Source organism: Tyto alba, unplaced genomic scaffold (genome assembly GCF_018691265.1).
Source record: "Tyto alba isolate M040663 unplaced genomic scaffold, T.alba_DEE_v4.0 Super-Scaffold_10, whole genome shotgun sequence".
NCBI lineage: Eukaryota > Metazoa > Chordata > Aves > Strigiformes > Tytonidae > Tyto > Tyto alba.
The window spans coordinates 29,666,543-29,691,979 of record NW_024881262.1 but is presented as its reverse complement, the minus strand read 5'-3'; the positions used below and the strand labels follow the sequence as shown (position 1 = coordinate 29,691,979).

The 25,437-nt window shown below is 38.6% G+C and overlaps 1 protein-coding gene across 1 annotated transcript; it reads left to right on the top strand.

The window, feature by feature from the left end:
• The first annotated feature begins 17 nt into the window (after positions 1-17).
• Positions 18-22,332, top strand: SEPTIN2 (septin 2). Its single transcript, XM_032992596.2, has 13 exons — positions 18-100; positions 2,499-2,531; positions 3,635-3,755; positions 6,967-7,053; positions 8,603-8,726; positions 11,362-11,496; positions 11,786-11,903; positions 13,188-13,289; positions 13,594-13,739; positions 14,413-14,496; positions 16,847-16,904; positions 18,779-18,891; positions 19,297-22,332. Exons 2-12 carry the CDS (start codon positions 2,523-2,525, stop codon positions 18,881-18,883), a joined length of 1,089 nt encoding a protein of 362 aa, XP_032848487.1. The 5' UTR covers positions 18-100; positions 2,499-2,522; the 3' UTR covers positions 18,884-18,891; positions 19,297-22,332.
• The last annotated feature ends 3,105 nt before the right edge of the window (positions 22,333-25,437 follow it).

Sequence of the window (25,437 nt, the reverse complement as noted above, 5' to 3'; positions counted from 1 at the left end):
GTGAGGGGCGGGGTGCCTGGGCTCCTCCCCTTCCCCCCGTGACTGTGCGCGCGCGCGGGAGCGGAGCGTGGGGGCCGTCGCCGGTGTGCGGAGCGGGCGGGTAAGTGGGGTGTGGGGTGCTGCCCGCTCTCCCTCGTCCTCCCTCGGTGCGGCTCCAGCCCCTTCCCCGGCGCTCCCCCGGGACGCGCTCGGCGGGCTGGGGCTGAGCGAAGGCGGCGGGGCGGCCGGGCGAGGCGCGGCGGGGCCGCTGAGGGGGAAGCGGGCTGGTGGGGCCGGCTGAGTGTCGGAGGGGTGAGGGAGCAGCCTGCCTGCTCCCCGCCGAGCCCGGAGCCTTGCGGTCGCCTGGGCCGCCCCAAGTCCTCGCCGGCGGGAGGGCCTCGGAGACGCGGTTCCCGCTTTTCAAAGCGGGTGAGGTAGGCACGCCAGTGCCGTTTGCACTTCGGAAGACGCTCGCGTGTAAAATTCCACCCGGGCTGTTGAAACCAGGGGGTAGGGAACGCGATCGACCAGCTCCGGAGGAAAATCTGGGCTGCTCCAAGACTGCACGGTCCTGCCTGCGTGGGAGCGCTCAGCCGCTGCCCTGAAGGGAACGCTGTGGGAAAGATCTTTTGTGAAAGGCTTCTCTGCTTGGTCCACAGTGTAAAACGTACAGTAACTGCATCCAGCTGCAAAAAGAGCTCTTCTTCATTTCTTGGTAGCTGTGAGAAACTTTCCTCCGCTCTTAGCCTGCCTCTTGAGAAATAGCTGAGTGACAGACAAGCCTGGTGAATTAAAAGAATGTTCCTCTGTGTTCTAGCAGGGTCTAATTTTGTTTGGCATTGAAAATCTCTCATGGAGAATGGTTAAGCAGGGATCGATGACCTCACTCGGCAGGAAACACTCTTGGAAGGAAGAGTTGCTTTGCAGCAGTCTTGCAGATAACCTCTTCAGTAGTTGAACACTTCATAGGTCATAGACCAGCTTACTGGCTGAAACACAGACATTGCAGATACCGGATTTTAATTTTTGAGTGAAATTTAATTTGAGAAACGTATTATCCAGTTTGTATTCCGTACATGTAATCAGGATGCTGGATTTTTGTCAGCAAGTTCGCCTTGATGTGAAATGACACCAAGTTGCTCGAGTGGTTAGCACCTTTAGTCTGCCTGTTCCATGAGAAAGCCTTCCTCACAACTGACCTCTTCCTATTCCGTGGGGGAGGAGAGGAGGGGAAGCAGCTTGGTAACTGTTAACAGTGAACTAATCACGGTGAGCTAAAAAGTTGCATTTTCATAAAGGAGGTTGCACTTCTGTCTCTCTCTATATATATACATATACAGTAGCTTTGAGAAGCAAATGCCATAGCTGCTGAAAATCATCACCAACTTGAAAACTTTGCCATCTGCCTAGTGCAGAAAAGGTTGGGCTGCTGTCCGTCTGCTGCTGGGCAGGTTGCTTTGACTTCAAGGTGGCTTTTTGATGGGAGGAACAGACCGGAGGGTACTGTGCATCAAAGCAATTTGTTGTCATTTCATATGAAGTTGAACTCTCTGACAATCTGCTTGGAAGACGGAACAAATCAGGTGGTAATAATTTCAAATCCGTAGAAGGAAAGGGGGAGTGAGCTGACTAAGAGGTGGCTGTGGTATGTGGGCTTTGTGAGTGGGAACAGATACCTTTTTGGTTAGAGGGCAAGCCGGGGGGGGGACTAGAAAGGGGACTTGGAGCACTTGTCACCTGAAGATACAGCACATGCTGACGTTTTTATATTGCCATAGTAAATTACATGATTTCTTAAACTCATGCAAGTTAGCATGAAGTTCTCTTGTGTTGGCAGGTCTTTGACAAGAGAATTTTTTGCACAGAGGTGTTTAAATTTTTTTTTTTTTCCTGTCTGCTTTGTATCTCAAAGTGACGCATATGAAAATCTTAGTGTGGAGACAGAAGTTAAAATGGCTGAGTTTGCAAGCATCCGGACAAAAGAGGAGAAGATGTGTTATTTTGAAGTTGTCAACTCTTTATGGAGCACTTGAGCATGAAAGGAAATGCTGAGGGGAAGGAGGCTTGAGAAGAAAAAATAATGCATGAGTTATTTTTTTTAGCTTTGAAAAAACTGTTTCCTGTAAATAGTAAGATGTCTAAGCAGCGTGTTTGGTTTGCTTAGTTTCCGGAGAGGATGTGAACTTTTATTTTTCAGACTTTAATATGGTTTGTCATACATATGGGGTCTTTAACACCCCACATGCATGTTGCTTTAACGTATTGCCTAATGATGTTGATAGGAACACTTGCTGCTGAAAATTTTGCCCCTCGTTAATACCGAAAAGTCAAATACTTGTACTTTGTGAAGCAACTGACCCTGTTTCAAACTCTGGGCACCCAAATCAAGAATGCTTCTCTTAAAATATCATTTACAGCAGTGGAAATTATATTGTTTGAGGGGTGTATGTGTGTGTTTGATTTTTTTTTTGTCCCTTGTGTGAATTCTAATAAACTGAAAAACATTATTATTTTTCCAGATTTGTTCCTTACCTTCCATAAAAATGTCCAAGGTAAGAACAATGCTTCTGTCTTTCATGCGAAACAGATATTTTGTTTTTAAATATTAATCTGCAAGGGCAGAATGTGTAACTTGCATTGTGTTTGATGGTGATGTGTATGCTAAATTTATGGGTCATAAGTAAGAGAGAATTCACATTTAGAAGAAATATTATTGAAAGATTGCATGATGTAAAACATATACTGAAGTAGTTTCCTATAAGTGTAAACCTCTGCAGTTAACTAATACTCTTGAGGGGATTTAATTTTGGTCATGGAGTTGCATGCAAGCCCCCTGGTGCATTTTCATTGAAATTTCCATTCTTCTACCATGTTTTGAGCAGCAATCATTTAAGAAAAGGATGTTCTTAGATAATTTCTTCATTTACAAATAAAGTCAACTGATCTGGTAGAATGCTTCATAAACTGTGTGGTAGCACTGACATGCTGGGATTTGTCTAATTCTTAGTGCATTTGGTGCAATGGGTAAAACATCCCTGTTTTAGCTTATTGAAGTGAAATGAATGATAAAGGGTACTTGAATAATGTGTTTGAAGAGGGAAACTAAGAGATCTAAGATTTCTCTGCAGTATTTGTAGTAAGGAGCATTTGAAACACTATTGTGGAAATCCTTCCCCTGCTTTAAAAGGGATCTCTAAAGAGGACTTCCAGCAGATGGCTGTCACTTCACTGGTAGTCAGGTTTTCATTTGGATGTGCTAAAAACAGATTAAAAATAGTCACCTTTTTATTTAAGTCCAGAAACATGGGATACAAGCTTTTTTATTTTAAAGGTGTGTGAAGACACTGTTTAAAAAGTGTGTGATTAGTGAATGCACTTCATACTTCAGTAAATGTTTGGGGGGTTTGTTTCTTTTTCTACTTAAGGTGATCTTGGCTGGATAGCTGAATAAATGAAAGCTTTTTTTTTTTTTTTCTAAAACTCCAGGTGAATGCAGTTCTGTTCTTCATTGTGAAACTGTTGAGTAGTAGGAACACGTGTAATTTTCTCTCTCTATGTCATGTAGTTTCAAACCATTTGAAATAACTGAGGGAAACATTTATACAAACAAGTATGTCTTGAGTGGTTGCTTATTGCTGTTTTATTTTACTTTTAGCAACAGCCTGCTCAGTTTACCAATCCGGAAACCCCTGGCTATGTTGGATTTGCAAACCTTCCCAATCAGGTTCACCGGAAGTCTGTGAAAAAGGGATTTGAATTTACTCTTATGGTGGTTGGTAAGGAAATGTTTTGTAGTCTTTCTCAAAATTAGTACTCGCTCACAGGAAATTTGGAATTAAAATGAATGTTGCTTCCACTATTGTAAGGCTTCAGCTTGCGTCAGAAAGCTCTTCTGTACTGTAGCATTTAACTTTATTAATTCATGCAGCAGTTGTTTTCCACATTACAAACCATATTTGAATACACTAATAAGTTTGTGAGTGAAGAAATTCTGTTGTGCACTCCAGTGAACATCACTTCCTCCCTTCTGTTTTACAGGATTCAAGCATTCCATTTAAAATATAGTTTTAAACTGGTTTTGCATTTGAATACGATCTTTGTTTGCTTGCACGTCTTAAGAGAATAGTATTATGGAGACTATTCTATTTAAATGTTCTTTATGCTTCTGTAATTCAAAAAATCTGACCTCTGGTCTTTCCACCCTACTAAATACTCTTGTAAGAGAAGAATGAGAACTGGATTAGTTTGTTTTGATGTGAGCTCTTACTTTTAAAATTCATCTTGATTTTCTGTTAGCAGTTATAATTTAAAATTTAATTCTATTTGATATTTCATTTAATACCTGTGTCAGTATCTGAACCAGAAAGAAAAAAACTAGTGTGTCTACAGAAATACCTTGATCCTCTGAGAAGGCCATGTTATTTTTGCAAATTAGGTGGGCTCCTGAGTTAGGCTTGGCCATCTTCTGTATCTCTTCTGGTCATACTGCTTGGGAGCTGTAACTTCTGAGTTTTGGTGTTTGAACTCTGTAATTCTCAGTTTTAAAATAGGCTTTTGCAAAAGTACACTAATAGAATTAGGTTCTTATTACCTGGCGTCACAAGAAGTAAATCCCATTTGTGTGTTAGATTTGTCCGAGAGAGATCACAGTGGAAATGAGCAGGAAAGATGAGGCAGTATGTGATAGGAGGTGTTTAAGTTCTTAATTGTTTTGGATTCCAGTAGTTACAGAAAGAGTCTGTCCTCAAACCTTTCATTAGTTTTGCCAAATGACAGCCCTAGCATTGCTTTTATCCTGTTTCTGTCTTTTGCAGCTCAGTGTTGAACTGAGTTGACCCTTATTTTTGTCTTCCTAGAATTTTATCATTAGATACCTTACCTTTCGTTGGATTTGCTTAGGATAATATCATAATGGATATCTTATAAAATCTAAGGGTAAAGCCAAACTATAAGCCGATGTTTCACATTGTATCTACTGTAACTCTTCATAATTTAGTGCTCAGTGATCCTAAAAATCTGAACAATTTTGAGAAACACAAGATGTGCTTTCTCTGCTGCAGCTAAACTTAATTTCCAGATGCCTTTGAGATCAATTGCAAGTAGTGCTATGTGAAACAGCTCTGGCAGAAAGCTATGTAAAATTATATAGACTGAACGGTTGTTTCTTGCCTCTTGTAAAATAGAAAATAGGAGGGAAATGACATGGTGTCAGAGTAACAGAAAGGCAGTTAACCCCATCCATGTCTCAGAGTAAAATTTAACTTTACAGTTGTCTCCTGACAATATTCTAAGGGATAAATGAAAACTACAGGAAGAGAACTTGGAGAAAAGTAATTCCATTGAAAATTTGGGGTGATATTTTAAGATACACTAGCAGAGGGAGGCAGTCTATGTAAGATAAACTGTGCTTTAAATTGTTGATTATTTCAGCAGTTTGGAATGTGAATTCTTTCTCTTGAAATATGCCTGGGGTTTAAGTATGTTCTCTTGTGGGCTGTATCATAATGCCTGTATTGAACTATTATTCTTCATTAAGTTGCAATGCTTCTTAACTTCTGAGCAGGAGAATGTTTCTTTAAAACCTATCTGCACTGACAGAGTCCTAATCAACAATTTTTCTTCTTCACTTTTTTTTTCCTGCTATTGTTTATTGTGGTTTGTGAAAATATGAGCTGGCATTTATAACAGTTTGGCTGCTTGACTGTGTTGCTTCCAAAGAAATGCTAACCATTTGTACTTATTAACAATTTCACATTCATTCTCATTATTAAGCTATGACTTCATCTAAATAGTTATTTCACTTGAGAGTCACTAAACTCTGCTGTGGCCAGTAGCTGGAATAATTACTCTTTTCATTAATCCTTGACAGCACCTATGAAAACTGATTTGTTTTACATGTTGTATTTACCCAGACTGAAAGTATGGAATGTGCTACTGGTTAAGATCATACTTTCTTTTTGGTTTTGCTGAAATGATGCCATGTGACTGTTGAATTACTCTGGCTGCATGTCTCTCCCTGGTGAAGGCTGCACTGTTAAAATCTGATCTTGAGAGATGCATTCTATAAGGAATTAAAAACTGGCAGATCCTTGTAAAATCTTTATTTAAAAAATAATTCCATCTCTTTTTTCTTTTGTTCACATAGTTTTGTCGGACTCCTGTTGCATTACTCAGAGGGATCATGTGGCCCATCATTTTTAACATTTTGTAATTAATTCTGTCAACACCCGAAATACAACCAAAATTGTAGAAAAGGATTTGTTCAGTGAATTCAAGTACTGAGCACTTTGAGTTGCTGGTCTTTTTTATACTGTGAACATTTATTCTGATTAAGAACCCAGTCTTTAGCTAATTAAGCTAAATTAATTGGCTTTTGAACTTTCCTCATGGCTCAGTCAGTAGCCCTAGAACAAAAATATATTTATGATACAGTTTGGTAATCTTCAATTTCATCAGTGAAAAAACTGCTCTGTGTGTATTCTCAGTGGCCCTGTCATATTCCTCTTCCCTTGGGTTCCTGTTTGCCGTACTAGCATAAAAAGCAGAAATAAATCACACTTTATGATGGCTGGCTGTGTAGAAGTTCAGCAATGCCTTTTTAGTTGTTTACATTGATGATACAGCCTAGGCAGGATCTAGCTTTTCACTGTGTATCTTTCACATTCTGGAGTGATAGGAGAAAAGCATGCCTTAAAAAATCAGGAGATATGAAATGAGAAATTTTAAGTCTAAATTGATCAGAACTCCCCTTGACTAGCAGATTTAATTACAAATCATCAGTGAAAACTGAAGAAGTATATTATAAAGCAGAGATGTAAAAATTGTTATTCAACCTTGTGCAAACTTTTCTAATACAAAATTATAAGATGTAAATTTTTAAAGATTTACATGTAACATGAAAAAAATGTATTGTCGGATGATATTGTCTGTATACAGTTGAAATTATTTGTGTTAATATGTTGACTTTATCTTTATATTGAATTACAGGTGAATCTGGATTGGGGAAATCTACATTAATAAACAGCCTCTTCTTGACAGATCTCTACCCAGAAAGGATAATCCCAGGAGCTGCTGGTAAATACACCTTTGTTCTAGTTTCTCAGTTCTTGTTGATTTTTGGAGTTGAATGTTTTTATCTTTGAATTTCAGTAACAGCCAGTAATGATTTTTAGCTTTAACAATTTCTAATGTATATCCTTATACTTGAACTGTTTGATAGAACTGGTTCCCTCTGTACCCAGGATGTATATAGAGGCTTTGTTGTTTAGTCCTTGGGTGTATTCATATTGGCATCTAGAAGGTTGATCCCTTCTTTTGCTTAAAAAAAAGTCATCGTGCCACAGTAAGATAAATAATCAACTAAAATAGTCAGAAACTTTATTTAATTTTTAATCTATTGCAATTCTAAACATACGTATTATTTATGCTTGCTTGGACTTGCAACTTGATTCATTTGATATTTAGTGAATGTGAACTTCACCTCCTTTTCCTCTTCATAGAATCACAGAATGGTTTGGGTTGGGAGGAACCTTAAAGATCATCTAGTTCCAACCTGGGACATCTTCCACTAGATCAGGTTGCTCAAAGCCCTGTCCAGCCTGGCCTTGAACCCTTCCAAGGAGGGAGCAGCCACAGCTCCTCTGGGCAACCTGTTCTCACCACCCTCACAGCAAAGAATTTCTTCCTTATATCTAATCTAAATCTGCCCTCTTTCAGCTTAAAACCGTCACCCCTTATCCTACCCACCACAACCCCCTGATCCAGAGTCCCTCCCCCCCTCTCCTGTCCCCCTTTAAGCCCTGGGAGGCCGCTCGAAGGGCTCCCCGGAGCCTTCTCTTCTCCAGGCTGAACCCCCCCAACTCTCTCAGCCCGGCCCCCCAGGGGAGCTGCTCCAGCCCCCCCAGCATCTCCGTGGCCTCCTCTGGCCCCGCTCGAGCAGCTCCGGGTCCTTCTGCTGTTGGGGGCCCCCGAGCTGGCCCCAGCACTGCAGGGGGGTCTCCCCAGAGCGGAGCAGAGGGGGAGAATCCCCTCCCTGGCCCTGCTGCCCCCCCTGCTCTGGCTGCAGCCCAGGGCACGGGTGGGTTCTGGGCTGCCAGCGCACGGGGCTGCCTCACGGGCAGTTTTCCATTCACCAACACCCCCAAGTACTACCCCTCAGCGCTGCTTTCGATCTAGTCCCTTGTCCCTTTTTTATTACGTTAACCAAGGCATACAATAATCCAGTGTAAGAAAATAGAGGGAGATGCTAATTTTTTTCCTCCTTTGGTACTTGTTCAGTTACTTTCTTTGATAATTTATCACGTTAGCTGACGATAACTTACCACTTTCGACCTTAGGAAAAAAATCCATGACTTAAATTTTAGTATTGTTCTCCAAGCTGCTGATTACCCACAGTTTTTTTCTCATCCTTTTTGCCTTAGTTTCTACATTATATTTAAGAACAGTATGAAATCTTGTATAGTCTTCTAACAAAATCTGAATCTTGCTGTTAAGTTATCAGGCCTTAGAAGGTAATCCATGGAATAATACATCATTGCATCTGCCAATTAATCTTTTGAGCTTATCTCAAAATGACATAGTCTTATAAATTCTATTCTGAAAGATCAAGTTTATTGCCTTTTAGAGAAGATTGAACGCACTGTGCAGATTGAAGCCTCAACAGTTGAAATTGAAGAGAGGGGTGTGAAACTACGTCTGACGGTTGTAGATACACCAGGCTATGGGGATGCTATCAATTGCCGAGACTGGTATGTAACCAGAATATATATTGATCTATGACTGACATCCATTTCATGTCTGTTCTAGGGGTGGGGAGGGGGAATAAGTAACTGAAGTGGGGCTACATTAATAATGATACTCAGTTCAAAGTAGGATGGCCCAAGTGGCAACCCTAAGCTCTTTTAAACACTTCCTTTGAAATTATACTGTTAAGTCATTATCTCCTCTTTTCTTTTTGCTGTGTTATGTGAAGTGCTGAATTTGAGATCTGATTTATGGAGAGATGGGCATGTTTTCTAATTTTGAGGAAGCTTAAGTGTTATGAGTTCATTCAGGTACATGTAAAGAGGCATCAGTAACTTCCACACAGCTTGAAGTAAGTTTTGAGACACGGATATTTCGATTTATTTTTTTTTTTCTTAGTTAACTTTTTTAAGTTGAGAAGAGTTTTAAGTGACCTTGACTTTTTTTATAGTCAGAAAGCAATGCAACCGCTGAGACACAAGAAATTAAACCATACTTTGAGGAAGTAATTCATCTAATCTTTAGTGCAAGTAAAAATCCAACTTTAGATCATGTCCACATTCATTTGAGTATTCTCCGATTCTGTGCTTCATTTTTAAGTGCATTTCCATCATCTGGGTTTTGCTGGTTTTTTTTTTTTGAGAAATTTACCTTATAGTAAGTACTGAGAAATAGTCTTTAGATCAATGCCAGTCAGTTTTCAGTGCTAATCCATCTTCTCACATCTCTCAAGCCCCCAAACCTCAAGATAGGAACTAGGGAAATTAAGTCCCTCCCGTTATAAGTAAAGATCAGGTTCAAATCCACCTGAGGAACATATGTAAGTCTATGGGACCTGACAAGATGCATCCCATCTTTTTATCTATGGCAGATTTAGTTGGTTAGCCACTCTCCACCATATTTCAAAAGTAATGGCAGTCGAGCAAAGACCCCAGTGACTGGAAAAAAGACAACATCATGCCCATTTTTAAAAAGGAGGACTGTAGGAACCACTGGCCAGTCAGCCTCACCTCCAAGTTGGTAAGATCATAGAACAGATCCTCCTGGAAGATATGTTGAAACATATAGAAGACTGGGAGGTGATTAGACACAGCCAATATCTCTTCACCAAGGGCAAATCGTGCCTGGCTAATCTGGTGGCCTTCTATGATAGAGTGGATAAAGGAAGAACTACTGATGTCATCTAGCAGGACTTCTGTAAGGCCTTTCATATGGTCCCCCATAACATTCTTGTCTCTAAATTGGAGAGATATGGGCTTGATGGATGGGCTGTTAGATGGTTAAGGAGGGTGATGATGTCCAAAGAGTTGCAATCAGTGGCTCAAAGTCTGAATGGAATCCAGTAACGAGTGGTGTCCCTCGAGGATCTGTAGTGGGACCAATACTAATTAATATCTTCATTAATGACATACTGGAATTGAGTTCACCCTCAGCAAGTTGGCAGATGACACCAATCTGGGTGGTGGAGTTGATTCACTAGAGGGAAGGGATGCCATCCTGAGGGACCTTGATAGGCTTGAGGAGTGAGCCCATGTAAACCTTGTGAAGTTCAACAAAGCAAAGTGCAAGGTCCTGCACATGGGTTGGGGAAATCATCAATATCGGTGTAGACTGGGAGTTGGATGGGTTGAGAGCAGCCCTGCAAAGAAGAATTTGGGGATACTGGTGGATGAAAAATTGGACATGAGCCAGCAATGTGCACTTGCATCACTGAAAGCCAACAATATCCTGGGCTGCATCAAGGGAAGTGTGGTCAGCAAGCTGAGGGAGGGGATTCTCCCCCTCTGCTCTGCTCTTGAGACCTGCAGCCAGCTCTGGGGCCCCCAGCACAAGACAGAGATGGACCTGTCAGAGCGAGTCCAGAGGAGGCTGTGAAAATGATCCAAGGGCTGGAACAGCAGTGAAGAAAGGCTGAGAGATTTGGAATTGTTCAGCCTAGAGAAGAGAAGGCTCCAGGGAGACCTTACTAAGGCCTTTCAGTATATAAAAGGTGCTTATAGGAAAGATGGAGAAAGACATATTACCAGGGCGTATAGTGACAGGTCAAGGGGCAATGGTTTTGAGCTGAAACAGGGTAGATTTAGGTTGGACATAAGTTTTTTTACCATGACAGTGGTGAGAACAGGTTTCCCAGAGAAGTTGTGGATGCTCCATCGCTGGAAGTGCTTATGGTCAGGTTGGGCAGGGTTTTGAGCAACCTGACCTACTGAAAGGTGTCCCTGCCCATGGCAGGGGGGTTGGACTAGATGATCTTTAAAGGTCCCTTCCAACCCAAAGTGTTCTATGATTTTAAACCCATTTGGAACAAGAAGTTTCGATTATCTTGAGCATGTGTGATTAATACTAGTCAAAAGAAAAATACTAACCCAAGAGAGATTTGCTGTAGAAGTTGTGTTATACAGGGGTATATTTTATCTTTAATACATATTTTAAAATATGCATAGTAGTTCATTATTCTAGAATTTGATTAAAATTTTAAGATACGTGCTCTGCTACTCTCACAGTCTTACAGCATCAGTAAATTCATTTTTGTCCATCAGCAGGATCTCTTGGTGTTTTAATATTACCTTTGAAACACCACTAAAATTATTGACCGTTTGGGAATGAGCATGATTTCTTGAACCCATATTTGTTTTACAGTTTTAAGACCATAATCTCTTACATTGATGAGCAGTTTGAGCGATACCTGCATGATGAGAGTGGTTTGAACAGAAGGCATATCATAGATAACCGGGTTCATTGCTGCTTCTATTTCATTTCACCATTTGGTCACGGGTAGGTGTTTCTCTCTAATTTTATTTTTTAAATTATTCTACTTCGGGGAGTTGGTTTGTACCTTAAGTTTGCAGAATCAGATTGCCATTACTTAAGGAGGTACTAGAACAGCTGAAATTGTGTGTGTTCTTTGTGTAAAGAAAGATACGTATTGATGTGAAAAGAAATTGGTAATTTAGATTAAAAATACATTAAACTGTTACCATATTTTAATCTTGGCCCGTAGAGTAATTGGGGTACTGTAGATTTGTATAATTTAGATTTAAAATTTTCTGTATTTTAATTTTAGCCTTAAGCCTCTGGATGTTGAGTTTATGAAGGCTATACACAACAAAGTAAATATTGTACCAGTGATTGCAAAAGCTGATACGCTTTCTCTGAAAGAGCGAGAAAGACTAAAGAAAAGGGTAAGTATTCTTCTAGCTTGTCAAAAAATGTTGTACTTTGGTTAGAGCGGCATGGTTGCTGAAGAGAGGGGCATTCTCATTCAACCTTACTCAGTCTTAGCCAAGAAAAATATAATCTCATCCACCGTGTAATATCGCTTAATATGTAGTTTGATATCTTGTAAATTCTTTTATTATGTATTTAGCTGATAAATTGTCCTTTAAAGGTTGTCTGTGAAATGGCAGATTGGCTACATTTACAATTACGAGTGACTTTTGAAACTTTGGAAAATATTTAAATGCATTTGCTAATGGTAATTTCTCCCTTACCTGTTTAATCACCCCCAAAGCAGAGACATCTATATCTGCATCTATAATGTGCATACATTGTTTTTTACCCAGTCAGAGTTCTGATGATTGAAAAATAGGATTTTCAGAGATTTTTCTGATTTTGGGGGTTTTAATTCCCCTATGTTACCCCCTTCTAATACATGCCAGTTCTTACTTCCATAGGCAAGACCCCTTAACACAGTCAGTCTTGCAGGACTTGATGCTGTATTTGCTGAGGGTGGGGGGAAATGCAACAAGCCATCATGAGTTAATAGCAACTCTGAAATTGAGAAAGAAGTGTTAGAATCAACTTGCCAGAAGACATACTTGATCCGGTTTTAGCTGTTATATTTAAAACTTTATGATTTTTTCAGTTATTCTGACCATCCTTATCTTACCCAGTGTGCAATAAAAATGGAGAAGTATACTTTAGTTTGATATATGTATTGTCAGAAATAAAGATTTTTTTTTTTTTTTTTTAAAAGAGCAAAATTTGAGTTTATGGCAAATTGGATTCCAGTTGCAGATACCATTCTTATCAGTCATGGAGACAAAAAAAAAGTATTTGTCATGCTTGCAGCTCAGTTAGGTTTTTAAACACTCCCACTCCTGCCCCTCAAATAGTAATGCAGCGGCAAGAGCAAGGAGTTTTAAGTTGCTCCAAGCAATTATGACTTGTGAGTCAATGCTTTAAAATTAAAAAAAAAAAAAACAAAAAACAGCTGCAAAGGCTTTATTTCGTATGTGTAATCCACAAAGGACAGTGTTTATTTGAACACTGTGGCAAGTAGTTGTTGAATATCATGAAGAAATACGGTGTTTAGAGACAAATGCTTGCCAAGTAATTTGGATCAGTAAGGTAGGCCCAAATTTCTCAGGAGACTCTGTATAACTGATTAAGTAATTTTACCTTAAGATTTAGAAGTACTGACTTTACATGTGTGTTATCTCAATTACTTATATTATCAATCTCAGATTCTGGATGAAATAGAGGAGCATGGCATCAAGATTTATCACCTGCCTGATGCTGAATCTGATGAGGATGAAGATTTCAAAGAGCAGACCAGACTCCTGAAGGTATGACTGGCTTCATAGGTTCCATATGTGGGTAATATGCTGTACCTTTTCGGACTGTTCGGGCGGCTGTGGAACAAGATACATACTGTGACCTGCGATGAGACCTTGAGTGAGCCAGATGTCTCTGTGCCCAGGCTTCCCTATATGGAAGATGGTGGTAACAATTACATTTTTTTTAACACCTTCAACTCAAAAGCATTGCAAATTTATTACCATATTGTGCAGTGCTGAGCAGAACAAGAGTTGTTCTTGGAGTTATTTGTTCGGGTTCATTATTAGTAATTTTTTCGTTTCTGGCTTTCAGGCCAGCATTCCATTTTGTGTAGTGGGATCCAATCAGCTCATTGAAGCCAAAGGTAAAAAAGTTAGAGGTCGACTCTACCCATGGGGTGTAGTTGAAGTGGAGAATCCAGAACATAATGACTTCCTGAAGCTGAGGACCATGTTAATGTAAGTTAGAAGATTCCAATGAAATGGTAGATTAAAAAAAAAAAAAAATCACCAGGAAGATACTTGAACACTGTAATAGGGGTTTTGGAGCAGTTGTAGAATCCTTGGAGACATTCAGGATTTGTCTGGAGAAGTCCATGGGCAATCTTGACCTAGCTGGCCTAGGCCTAGGCAGGGCTTGGACCACACAGGCTCCCTGGGTTCTTTCCAATATTAATTACTCAGTGATTCTGTGAAGATAGTATTTTGTCTTAATTCTTGTGTTGAATACAGTGTTATATTGCTGTTCAGATCCCCAAGAACGTAAAATGGGTTGCTTCATACCTTGTGCTTATTTAAATATATCTATATGTAGATATATATCTGCAAAGGGCTAGACTTCAAAAGTCCACTGGTTGATTTTTTTCAAGATGTGCTACTCTGCTTCTGCTGCCCAGCAGTGCTTCATCGAATCCCTCACTCAGGAGACAGCTTATGTCAGGGCTGCCTCAGGTGGTCCCTCTATGCATCTTTCATTGCACCAATTTAGCTTAAATTAGTTTTTAAATTAACATGTTAAATGGGTGTATATGCTGAGCACATTGACCCAATTCAATGCCAAATGTGAGAGTTGGTTAAGCAAGCTGATGTTACACAGGTGTGTTTTATCTTTTCATTATTTTTCTTCCTCAAGCACTCATATGCAAGATCTGCAGGAGGTGACCCAGGATCTTCACTATGAGAACTTCCGCTCCGAGAGGCTCAAACAAGGCGGCAGGTTGTCATCTTATGGTTACATCCAGTTACTTCTTCTGAATTTATTTTTTGGTCTCTATCTCTCCTACCATTTCATTGCTAGGATTTGGTGGATCATGAACAGCTCTGTAACTGCAGTCAGCACCAAGTTCAGTTGACCAGCTTGCACTGAGTATAAGGCAAAGTATTATGTAAAACTGAAGAGATAGTTGTGGGACTAAAAGGGTGTAGTTAGATCTCTGCTTTGTTTTAGGGCTTGAACACAGTGGATTGGAATGTTTGAGGTAAATAAGTAGGGTAGATGTCTATGATAAATGTTGTCTTAAAAAAACTGCTAGTTAGGTCAGGGCAGATAGGTTTAAAAATGTGGTTTCTTTTTTCAGAAATAGCTACTGGAATATTGGGACTGACTTTAAAAAGAGAAACTCAAGTCCTTCTGCAGTGCTTTAAACATGGTATAAATAAATAATTTTATTTACATAGCAGTCACAGAATAATGTCTTTCAGCCCTATTCTGAGCTATGGTTGGTAGGGCACAGCTTTCCTAGTAGGAGAGACAGGCAGAACACTTAATTTTTAACTAAAACAGCAGGGTTTGTAAAGTTGAGTTTGTGAGTTCTTGTTGAAACTGGGTGTTCCTGGTTTAGATTTTTTTTTCAGTTGCTTCTCTTATTTCAACCACTGGAGAGTTTAATAATGGCACATTTTAGTGGGTTTGATATATTTTGTAAAGATATTTCCATCATGCTGTTGACATGGGTTTTGTCACATGCCTGGTCAGTTTTCAGGAAAAGGAGTTTGTCTCTGCCTGTAGCATTGGCATACAAGTCCAGTTTCCCGTTAGGCAAGATGACACGCTCTTCTCCCCTGACTTTTAAATCCTGTCTTCTGAAGTTCAAGCTAAAAAAAATATTTTTTGCCAAGTTCTGGTGCCTGTTACTCAACAGGTATGTACAAAAGCCAACTTTTAGAGGGTTTAAAGTTGCCTCTGCCAAGGACCCGTGACAGTAAGTTGCTGCTAAGCTGGCATATCTCTCTTTGTGAAACTAAACCGTATTTTTTTATCTTGTCTAGTTAAGTTGCCCATCCATCTTTGTTTTCACATTTCTGAAGTGGTGCTGGAATGTAGTTAAGTTCACTGTAAGTGAGGGTTGTTTGGATGTGAATTTATTTCAAACTTGCACCTACCCCACTGGCAGTGCTTGGCAATTTGTGCCTGTTGACTATATTCACTAAATGTTCTTACAAGCTTTTGGGCACACAGGGTTCTTTAGACAATCTATTTCTTTAACCTTTTAACAAGAATCAGTTTGTTTGCTTTGCACTTTTGACGGCATTTGTGTGATTAGATCTGTTAGCAGATCTTTCCCATTGCAACATACGATAGGAGAAGTCTATTACCAGACTAGTACATAATCGTGAAAATATAGTACATAAAAATATGTTTGTTTTCTAACTGTAAAACTGGAATACCTCAATTAAGTAAAAGTTTACTGAGATACTGATTGAAAACATTTGCTTAATTCTGACAGGAGTAATCAATGCTTGTACTATATTTTAGCATGTTATATGAAAGAAATCTTTTGGACTTGCAAAAAAAGAAAAAAAAATAAAGGTGACTATACTAGGAAAATAATCAAACTTCAAAGTCTTAGTGGAGCACAGGATAAATTGTTCCTCCAACTGGAAGCATTCCATACATGTACAACTGTTGTGTTACTTTTACAGTTTTGGTTATGAGCTTCTAGATGCTTGGTAGCAAACATGGTTCGTGACGTTAGAGATGGGATAGAGCTGCATGAAAGGACGGTTCTGCCTGGAGGTAACCAGGTTTCCAGATACAGAATTTCTTAGAGCACTTCCATATTTTCGTTAACTTCTTGTCCAGCATTACCTTAAATTGATGTTTTGGTTTAGTTGTATTGATTTATTGCACCGACAAGAGAGAAGAATTGAGTATGTCTTTGCAGTATTTCTGAATTTGCTATATCTGTGTGGTACTCAAATTGCAGTCAGTTAAGATAATGTTATGCTCAGGTAAACCGCTATACTTGAATACTCTTCAGAAACAGTTTTTATTGATTCCTACATGCAAAGACCTGTCATGTTTTAAAGTCATAGCTAGAACGGGTTTTGAAGTTTATACTTGCTCTGGGGATAACTTTATGAAGGAGTAAGGGATAAACTGATGTCTTAAAAATAATTTAAAAACATAAAATACAGCTATGTGGGGAACATCTTTCAATTAATTTTGTTCGTATTATGACACTGACCTGTGTTCTAAGAGCCTTGATTTTGTCAACAAATCACTCTGTGGAAGTTTAAAATGCAGAATGTGTGCATGTTATTGAACAATATATGTCTTATTTTAGGAAAATAGAAGATGAAGAAGTAAATAAAGACCAGATTCTGCTTGAAAAAGAAGCTGAAGTAAGATGACAGAACTCTGTATTCTTGTGATGGGGGAATTTTTATTCTTGTATCACTACTTTGTCAGATGATTTATACGATCTTGGTAATTTGTAAAAGAAAAAACAGAATTTTCTAATATGAAGTTATTCAAGGTGCAGTAACAAAAAAGAATGTGAAGAGGTGTAGAGGAATCTCAGGTTACTGATTTATTGGAACTGATGGAATCTGGCAAAATGCCTGATCAGCAATGGATGTAACGCACATTTTGTGGGGAAGAAGAGCCATCCTCACATGGGTAAAGGTTTCAAAGTTAGCAATTGCAGACTGGGAAAAAAGTCAGTTTGGCTCTGCAGCAAAGGAGGAAACAATGGTAAGAATTGTCAGGAATAAAGAACGAAGCAAGAATTCTCATTCTGCCGCTATGACAAATCCATAATGCATAGCTCTTAACACTGTTTTCATTGTCCCCCTAACCCAAAAAGGATAGCCAAGACTAGAAAAAGTACAGTGAGCAGCAAAAATTGAGCAGAGGGACTGGAGTGGAGATCTGAAGTAGGTCCTGTACAAGGGAAGATCGGGTTAACATTCTTGTTGCGGAGTAGATGTCAAAGGGGAAGGATATAGTATGGGGCTTACATAATCACAGATGGCAGGATGAATGGGAATCTACTATACAGGAAACAGGTCACAGTTAATGAGATTAATAGGTGACTGATTTCAAATAAAAGATACTTTTAAGATAGTATATAACTTGTGGAACTCATTAGCATGGAATTTTGTGCATAGCAAGAATGCAGATAAACTGAAAGATGCTGAGAGACTGGAGAGTTTTACTTTCTCCATGAATATGCTCACTAAACAGAAAGGTAGAATTTTTTGGTTTAGCAAGTTCAGAATTGACAGGTTTCTGGAGTTTAAGAGCATATGCCAGGAAATAGTGAATGCACGTACCTGGCTGGTAAACTCTTCCGTGCGTATGTTAACAGCCAGTGTTGGAGAGAAGGCTGAGTTAGATGGACTTTTTGGTCTGCCCTAGCACAAGCAGATGCTCAATCTTTTACTGGTGGTCTTAGTGGCTACCCAAGTCCCAAAAGATATCTAGAGTTAAAATGAAAACAGTTGTTGTTTCGGGGAATATGAAGAAAGAATAGTCTAAACATTTCACAGGTTTAACTTTTTGTTGTTAAGCTTAACAGTTTAGTTTGAGTTTAAAGCGTAGGTGCACAAAGGCAAAGACACCCAAAAATATTTCAGTAATGAGGTTGACTTCCGACCTGTCAGAGTTGGGTACAGTAAAAGAATTTAAGTACTGTAGATGCAACATGGCTGAATTAATCTTAGCTGAGTTACATGATTACCCTGTGTTTAAATGTTGCAGTACTCTAAAATTGAGCTTCAACCATCTGTAATCATGCTTATGCCTCTTTGGATGGTTTGCCTGTAATACTTGCTTCCACCTGGTCATCACTAGCAAGGCAGTTGGGAAGTAATCCTGACCATTTTTTTAGTGACAGATGCAGGTGTACTTTGGAGTGACATAAACAAGCTGCTTTTCTTCTGGTGATAAGCTTCAGTAACTGTGTTTGTTCAACATCATTTTTATGCGTTTAACTTCAGAGGGATCGGGGATTTCCATTTAGGGATGCTTAAAATTCTCATCCCAAATTACATTGATAAAGCCTGCTTATTTCAGTCAGTAAATTTCCAGCCTTTTAAGGGATGAAGAGGATCAATAGAAGAAGATGCCATCCCCTAAGACTGTTACCCGTCACATAAAGATAATGCAGATGTGTGTTCCCTCCTTAATATAAATAATTAATAGTGTGGTGGCAGCCAAGAATCATGTTGAAGGTGAGATTAGGCTACAGGATTCTTCTGTGCTCCTCTTTCAGCTTCGTCGCATGCAGGAGATGATCGCAAGAATGCAGGCGCAGATGCAGATGCAGCTGCAAAGTGGAGAAGGAGATAGCAGTGCAGTTCATGGACACCATGTATAAAGTCTTTGGTAAGACGTTCAAATAGCCACTTCAACGAGGAGTTAAAAGAAACACCCTTTAAGTGGTTGGTATTAAGAAGCTTTGAAAAAGTGTTTACTAGATAGGTTTGCACAGGTTTCAATCTTAATTTTACTTTTTCAGGTTTAACTGTAGTTGGTGAAGTGAAATGGCTTGGAGCCAAACTAAACATTAGTGTGATTGTGTGTGTGTATATTCAAATTTTCCAGAAAGGCAATACAATAATATGCTGGCAAGAATCATGGAAGGAGTTTTTGAAATTGTGTAAACAGGTGTTTCTCAAACTCATGAAGTCGTTGTTTTGTCGTGACTTTTAACATGTGTGCAGTTCTTTCATGTTTCTACCAGTAAGAAGATAGTAGATACTAAATTCTATTTTCCTGTCTTGTTTTTAGATTACTTTATACCCTGATTTAAAGGAGTCCTTCTGGAGTTGAATTACAGTGGTGGTACACCAGAAAGGGTGCCTTTTGCTCACCATGTGACTTGGAGTTTGTTTTAGAGTTTAACGTGGAAATGCATTGTGGTAACTCTTGTCATATGTATTTCATAACATGTAGTCAGTTGGTACTTTATATATTATACACATTTGACTTTGGTTTTGTTTAGTAATTCTTATATTGAGCTTATTTTCAATTTCCCATTGTATTAGGGATACCAAATAGACATGGAAACTTTTCTAGGCTGATATGACATTAGATAATTTTATAGATTTTTTTTTTTTTTTTTAATGTGGCTTTATTAGCTTCCTGCTTTTAACTTCATATTACATTTAGAAATAAACAGCTGTCAGTGATCTCTTGTTCAGTGGCAGGTAATAGTCACCTCACTAAGGATCCCTGCAAGGTTAATTTTATATTTTTTGCAGTGTTTGCAGTGTGTCTGTGAGACCATCAGCCCTTTTTCTGTGCTCAGTGCAGATGATTTCCTTGGCCTCTGCAAGTACCAAATTAAAATTCAAGCACGCTGTGTGTCTTAACAAAAGAAATAAGAGGAGATGCCTCTTTAAGACGCACACTGTATTTTATATGACAGGTATATATTTTCTTCAGATTTAACTTTGAGGGATGTATATTCTTTATTGTTTGCCTAAAATCTCTTACTCTGTGGCAGGTAATTTTCAAGAGTTTCTTGTAGGTCAGCACAAATCAGTCCTGCTATTTTCTGGCATTACTGTAGCCAGATAAACTTGAATAATGCTGATATTGTTAAATGAGGTAAATCCCGAAGAGTAGTTTTCTATGCATCGATGTTTCCTATATACAAATGCATAAGAAATTCTATAATTCCTAATGAGTATTTTCATACTACTTTTAGGGCATTGAAAGCTATTAATTGTAATGTAAAATATATACTAGCACACATGCCTTTTTTTTTAATTTTTTTAAGTGATCTGTGCCTGACAGTAGCAATGCAAACTGTATTTTAAGGTGTTCCTCCAAGATGGAGTTAGCAGTATGACTTTGGAAATGATTCTGATAAGTTACTTTTTTTTTTTTTTTTATTTTTTTTTTAGGCCAAGGTCACTTTCCCTAACACTGATAGTAAAGGAGACTGTGTTTTAGCTTGGCTGGACTTCTACTGCAAATCACATCTGGTATTGTATTTGCAGTACATAATAACAGCTATAGTAAACAGCTATGCAGGTGGTAGCTGATAGGTTAAGCAGGAATATACTGTGGTTGGTTTTTCTATTACTTCTGATAAAGCCAGCAATCAGATTTCCTAATCTGTTCTGTTACAAAACTTTATCTGAACAGCTAATAAATAGATAGAATTGCAGTTTTTTTCTTCTTTGAGCTCAGGTGCAGCTGTGACTTTTGTAATTTTTTTTTAATGTTTCTTTGAAAAAAATAATAGGATTTTTACAGCTAGTAGATAATTCCAGTGATGCTTAAGTGACTAGATTAAATATAAACCTGTTAAGCAACTGAAATTTTTACCTGCCTGAAATTACTGTTTATGAATTGTTTTATATTTGAATCTTTCTAAAAATGTGAAGCAAAATCCTGCATCATAGCCTTTGCTAGGGAGCTCTAGTTTTCTTCTCAAAATCAACTACTGTCAAAGTTTTGCACAACTCATTTGACCTTCCCTAACCTTGACAAAAGTAAAAATGAGAACCTTTTGGTATGTTGAGATGCACAGAAGTGTTAAGTCCCATTTTGTCAAATATTTACATATAAAACTTAGATGGAAGAACATGCAACTTCTAAGTTCTCGTCTTGCTTTTTGGAAAGAACATGTAGAAACAAAGTAATGCGACAGAATTGTCAGAAAACACTCCACAACACTTCATTTATTTCTAAATATTTTGATATATTTCTGTGAATCGGTTGTCATAAAGTTACCAAAAGAACTTGCTGTAAACTTCAGTCATTGAATGCTGTTCTTCAGTTGCCACAGACGTGGGGTTTTTTTCTCATAATGCAGCATTTGTCCACTTCTAAGCTATTTGTCTGGTATCTCTCTGTTAAAAACAGTTTTTAACAGAGCATGCTTCAGGTGCTGTCCACTTTGCTAGTGAGAGCAACTCTGGGAGGATTATGTTTTCACCGGTAAGCTTGGTGGGGTGTGGTAAGCTGCAATAGCGCTATGAACCCGTACTTGAAGAAAAACTGTGAAATCTAAAATGTATGCAGAGGGGGACTGATTGTACATGTAACTCTCTCTGTGTATGTTGGTTTGATAGTTTTTTCATGTATTTTCTAACATGGGAACAAAAGCAGATTGTCCATGCGTTTAGTGCTGTTTGGTCACTACCTGTGGAATTATTTTAAGCAATGTCTTATTCTTTGAAATATCGTGTATCTATTAAAATTTTCGTTCAGGATAAAGTATTCTGTTTGGTTCTTAGGCAAATAATTTTTGATCTACGAATTCTAGCAGGAGAAATATTTTCATATGCTTGTTTTGTTGTTTTTGTTTTTGTTTTGTTTTTTTTTTAATAGGAAAAGGCAAGTTTATGGCACTTGCCATTTTAATTGAAATACTTAAGACATGTAATTGCTTCTTCTTCCCAAGTCTTTGGGGCAAACATGTGTAGTGTGCCTGATGTCTCTGAAGGTCTATTTCCCCTTCACTTTTCTTGTGATGGTCTTGTAATTAATGGTTTCATGCTAAGACATGAAAAGACCACCTTTCTTAGATTATGTTTCAGACAAAATCAGCTACTGGTAGAGAAAGACTTGAGTAGAAGAAAGACTTGGAGAGAAAAGGTAGATCTTGTTTGGTGGCTTGCTGAACTGGCCACAGTTCTTTTTCTGTTACAGCACTGTAATGGTTTTTATTTTAGGAGTCAAAATACTTTTGAATTTGCAGAGCTTTGTAGTTGGTAGCAAAAATTACTTGCTCTTGGTACAAAAATCTGTTATATTCTGTTTTATGTACTGCCATTAGCCAAAACTATAATAAAAAAATGCTAAAATGCACTTTTCGTTTTAATTATTTTTTTATTATAATCAACCCTGGCAAGTTAATTTGTTTGTGGTGATGTTTTAAACACAAAGGAGAAATGCAGATGTGGTTGAAAGAGAACACATTGATGAACCTGCATAAAATACGGTCATTAAGTATTGTATGCTTCAGGTGTATTGGTACAGTGCATTTCCCCATCAGTGTTCCCAGAGCTGCTGAAGTCCCACCTGTGGGATCTTGCTTTTTCAGCAGCTCTCACCAAACTTTCATGTCCCCTAATTATTATGTTAGCATACAATGAAGCTACTTGTTAGGTGGTGCTTGAAGTGTTAAGGGTCATTGTTTTCTCCAGTGACTCATGCGTCATCTCTGGAGAGAGCGAAAGGGTGTTTGATCTGTGTTCTAGATATTCCAAAATAATTTAGGGTTCATCTTCCTTTGACATTACTTCAGTGACCCCTATGGCTGTTACAGATTAAGAGCACCAAACCCAACCATCCTTGGTTTTGGATTCTTGAGCTAACTCTTAATACCAGAGGATTTTACAGCAGCACTTGAAATTTGGAATTTGTTGCTTTTGAATGTGCCCTGGTCTGGACGGCTTGCTTTGGGTTGCTCTATTGGATTGCTTTGCATTGCTGGGGGCACACGTTATGCAGTCAGACTACTCCACAGAGGTAAAACTTGTGCATGTTGTGACCCTTTATGTATGGTTTTAAAGTATGTTTATGTTTCACTTACCTGAACTATTTAGTGTGGAACTGATATATTAAAGGAAAGTTCATTTTAGGCTATAGTGAGAGAAGGGGCAAGGAAGCATCCTGAATGTCATACCTACTTTTTGAAATAAGACTTTTTGTTTCAACTGATTGTATTTTTTTCGGATGGCTTCCTTTCTGTCAGGTGTAGAAGATTATTTTCTTGGAATTCAATTCTGGAAAGGAGTGCTGGAAAATAATTACATTGAGTTGCACAGTGAATTAATTACTGGAAATCTTATACAAAAACCTTCCAGATTTGTTAGTTCTGTGCATATAAACAAAAGAAGAATGGTAATTGTGGATGGGGACTGAAATAGCATAGCAAAACTGACATGTAAAACACCTCACAAAACTGGAGAAACATACTGTCAGCTTTCTATTCAGGAATGTGTGGATTAGTGTCAGTGGGCTACTCAAGCCTTTTTATTATACATTCCTATGTAGGAAAAAAAAGGAAGATTGGGCTTGAAAACAAATAATGAAAAGATTATGGTAGTTCATTATAAATATTATTAAAATAATGATAAACCTAAATGAAATTGAAAATGTCCTTTGTGCGTTGTTTTGCCATTGACGGTGCTAGCAAGAATGTTACACTAATACATTATTTTCCACAGCATGTTGACTTATGTGCTCGTGTGCTGGAAGAAGTATTATTTTACTTTAAATATGTTTAATAAACCCAAGCTATCACATTATTTTGGAGGAATTGCAGTGCACTGTTAGTATATGGTTATGCAGATAAACTCATACGCTTTTTATATGCAGTAGCATAATACAGCTGAATATATTTGGATGCAGATTTTCTGTATAATTGTGTCTGTGTATCTTTTTTTAACCTCTATCTGTGAATTCATTTCTCATTCAATTTATGCCTGCACTTCTATGAATGCTTCTTTTCCAGTCCTTTTCACCCACTCATGCCTTTCTTCAACAGACTTAGGATTTATCTTCTGATTGCCTCTGTGTTATTCAGTAGATTTTTTGCTTCTGTCTTTAGACTCCTGCCCTTTCTTTGCTTCTTCCATTTGGTATCCTGCAAATTTCCACCATTTTTTCTCACCTTTTACCCATACCTTTGGGGTAACACTCTTGTAGATTCCACTTGTCCTAGTTGGAGTGGCAGTGGGTTGTCTACAGAAGCGTTCCCTTTTCCAAAGAGAGTAGCTGGAGCTTACTCCTTGGCTACCTTGGCTCCTCAGCGAGGAATGAGGAAGGAGATCATTTACCAGCCTCTCGTGTACCTGTTGCAGGTCGTTCTGAATATTAGGATGGCTGAGCTAGAGATCATATTTACAGCACTTCCTCCTGGGCTTTCCATTTAGTTGACACCTGTGGATGAATTAGTCATACCTCGATCTTCATAAACACTCTGATGACCTCTGAGTGACTGACTGAGAAGAAAGCTGCCTTGTGATGCTAGAAGAAAAGAATGTATGGCATTTCATTAACAAATTCCACCAAAAAGGACTAGATTCAGCATTTCTCTTAACCATGCACCGTCAGTTTACTATCCTAGGCAGCAGTATCAAAAGGTCTAGTGCAAAAAGGGTTGGACATTTTTATTGCTTTATCTTCTACAAAAGCTGGAAATTAGTTAGGATATCCTCACAAGACCATAAGAAATGAAGTTCAGACTTGTGAGTTATAACTTTGATGTCAGTTGAGTTCTCTGTTGTTTATATCTGAGTAGACAGCAGGAGTGCAGAGAAGTGTCTTGTTTTCAGGTCACTATCCCGTGCCACGCAGAGTCCTGTTTATCAAGGGGCTGACCAGACAAATGTTGCACGGATCTTTCTGAGTGTCTAGTATGGACATGGCTAGGCACGCCTCGTGTGACTGTTCCATAGACTACTCCGTGGCATTCTTGCTGCTTTATCTTCTGTGCCATAAAGGAGGATTTCTGTCAGGATTTTGCTAGCTTGTTTCACAGATTTACTGGTTAAAAAAAGGGTGAACAAAGTATCTGCTAACTGCTGCTTCTTGATCCTCTGTGTACAGAAAACCAAAAAGGGTGGCTTTATTGTTGCATTTTTCTGGACACGTAGTAGTAGATCCTGAAAGGCTTTGAAGCTGCATGCTTTATGGAAGTATCTGAAATAGAGGGCAAGCAAGGTTACTGGTTACTGACAGTCTGGGGAGTGTGTGAGAATATAATCCATAAAGGCTCTGGGAAGGATTGAAACTGTAATTTGGGAAGACATTGTATTGGAATTGGGTTCAAAGAATTCCATTAAATTATATGATCTTCCATATTTGCTGTTTTCCCAACTTGGTGTATAGAATAGTATACAAAAAGCTTAACACCGGGCTCCTGCTGACAGATAGTGAGAGAAGGCCAGAAAAAAAATTCTTAAA

Bases quoted from the DNA above. Each gene is read 5' to 3' on its own strand.
- SEPTIN2 (XM_032992596.2), top strand. The intron at 7,054-8,602 runs GTAAATACACCT...ATTGCCTTTTAG, and splicing joins GATAATCCCAGGAGCTGCTG to AGAAGATTGAACGCACTGTG. The intron at 13,740-14,412 runs GTAAGTTAGAAG...TTCTTCCTCAAG, and splicing joins AAGCTGAGGACCATGTTAAT to CACTCATATGCAAGATCTGC.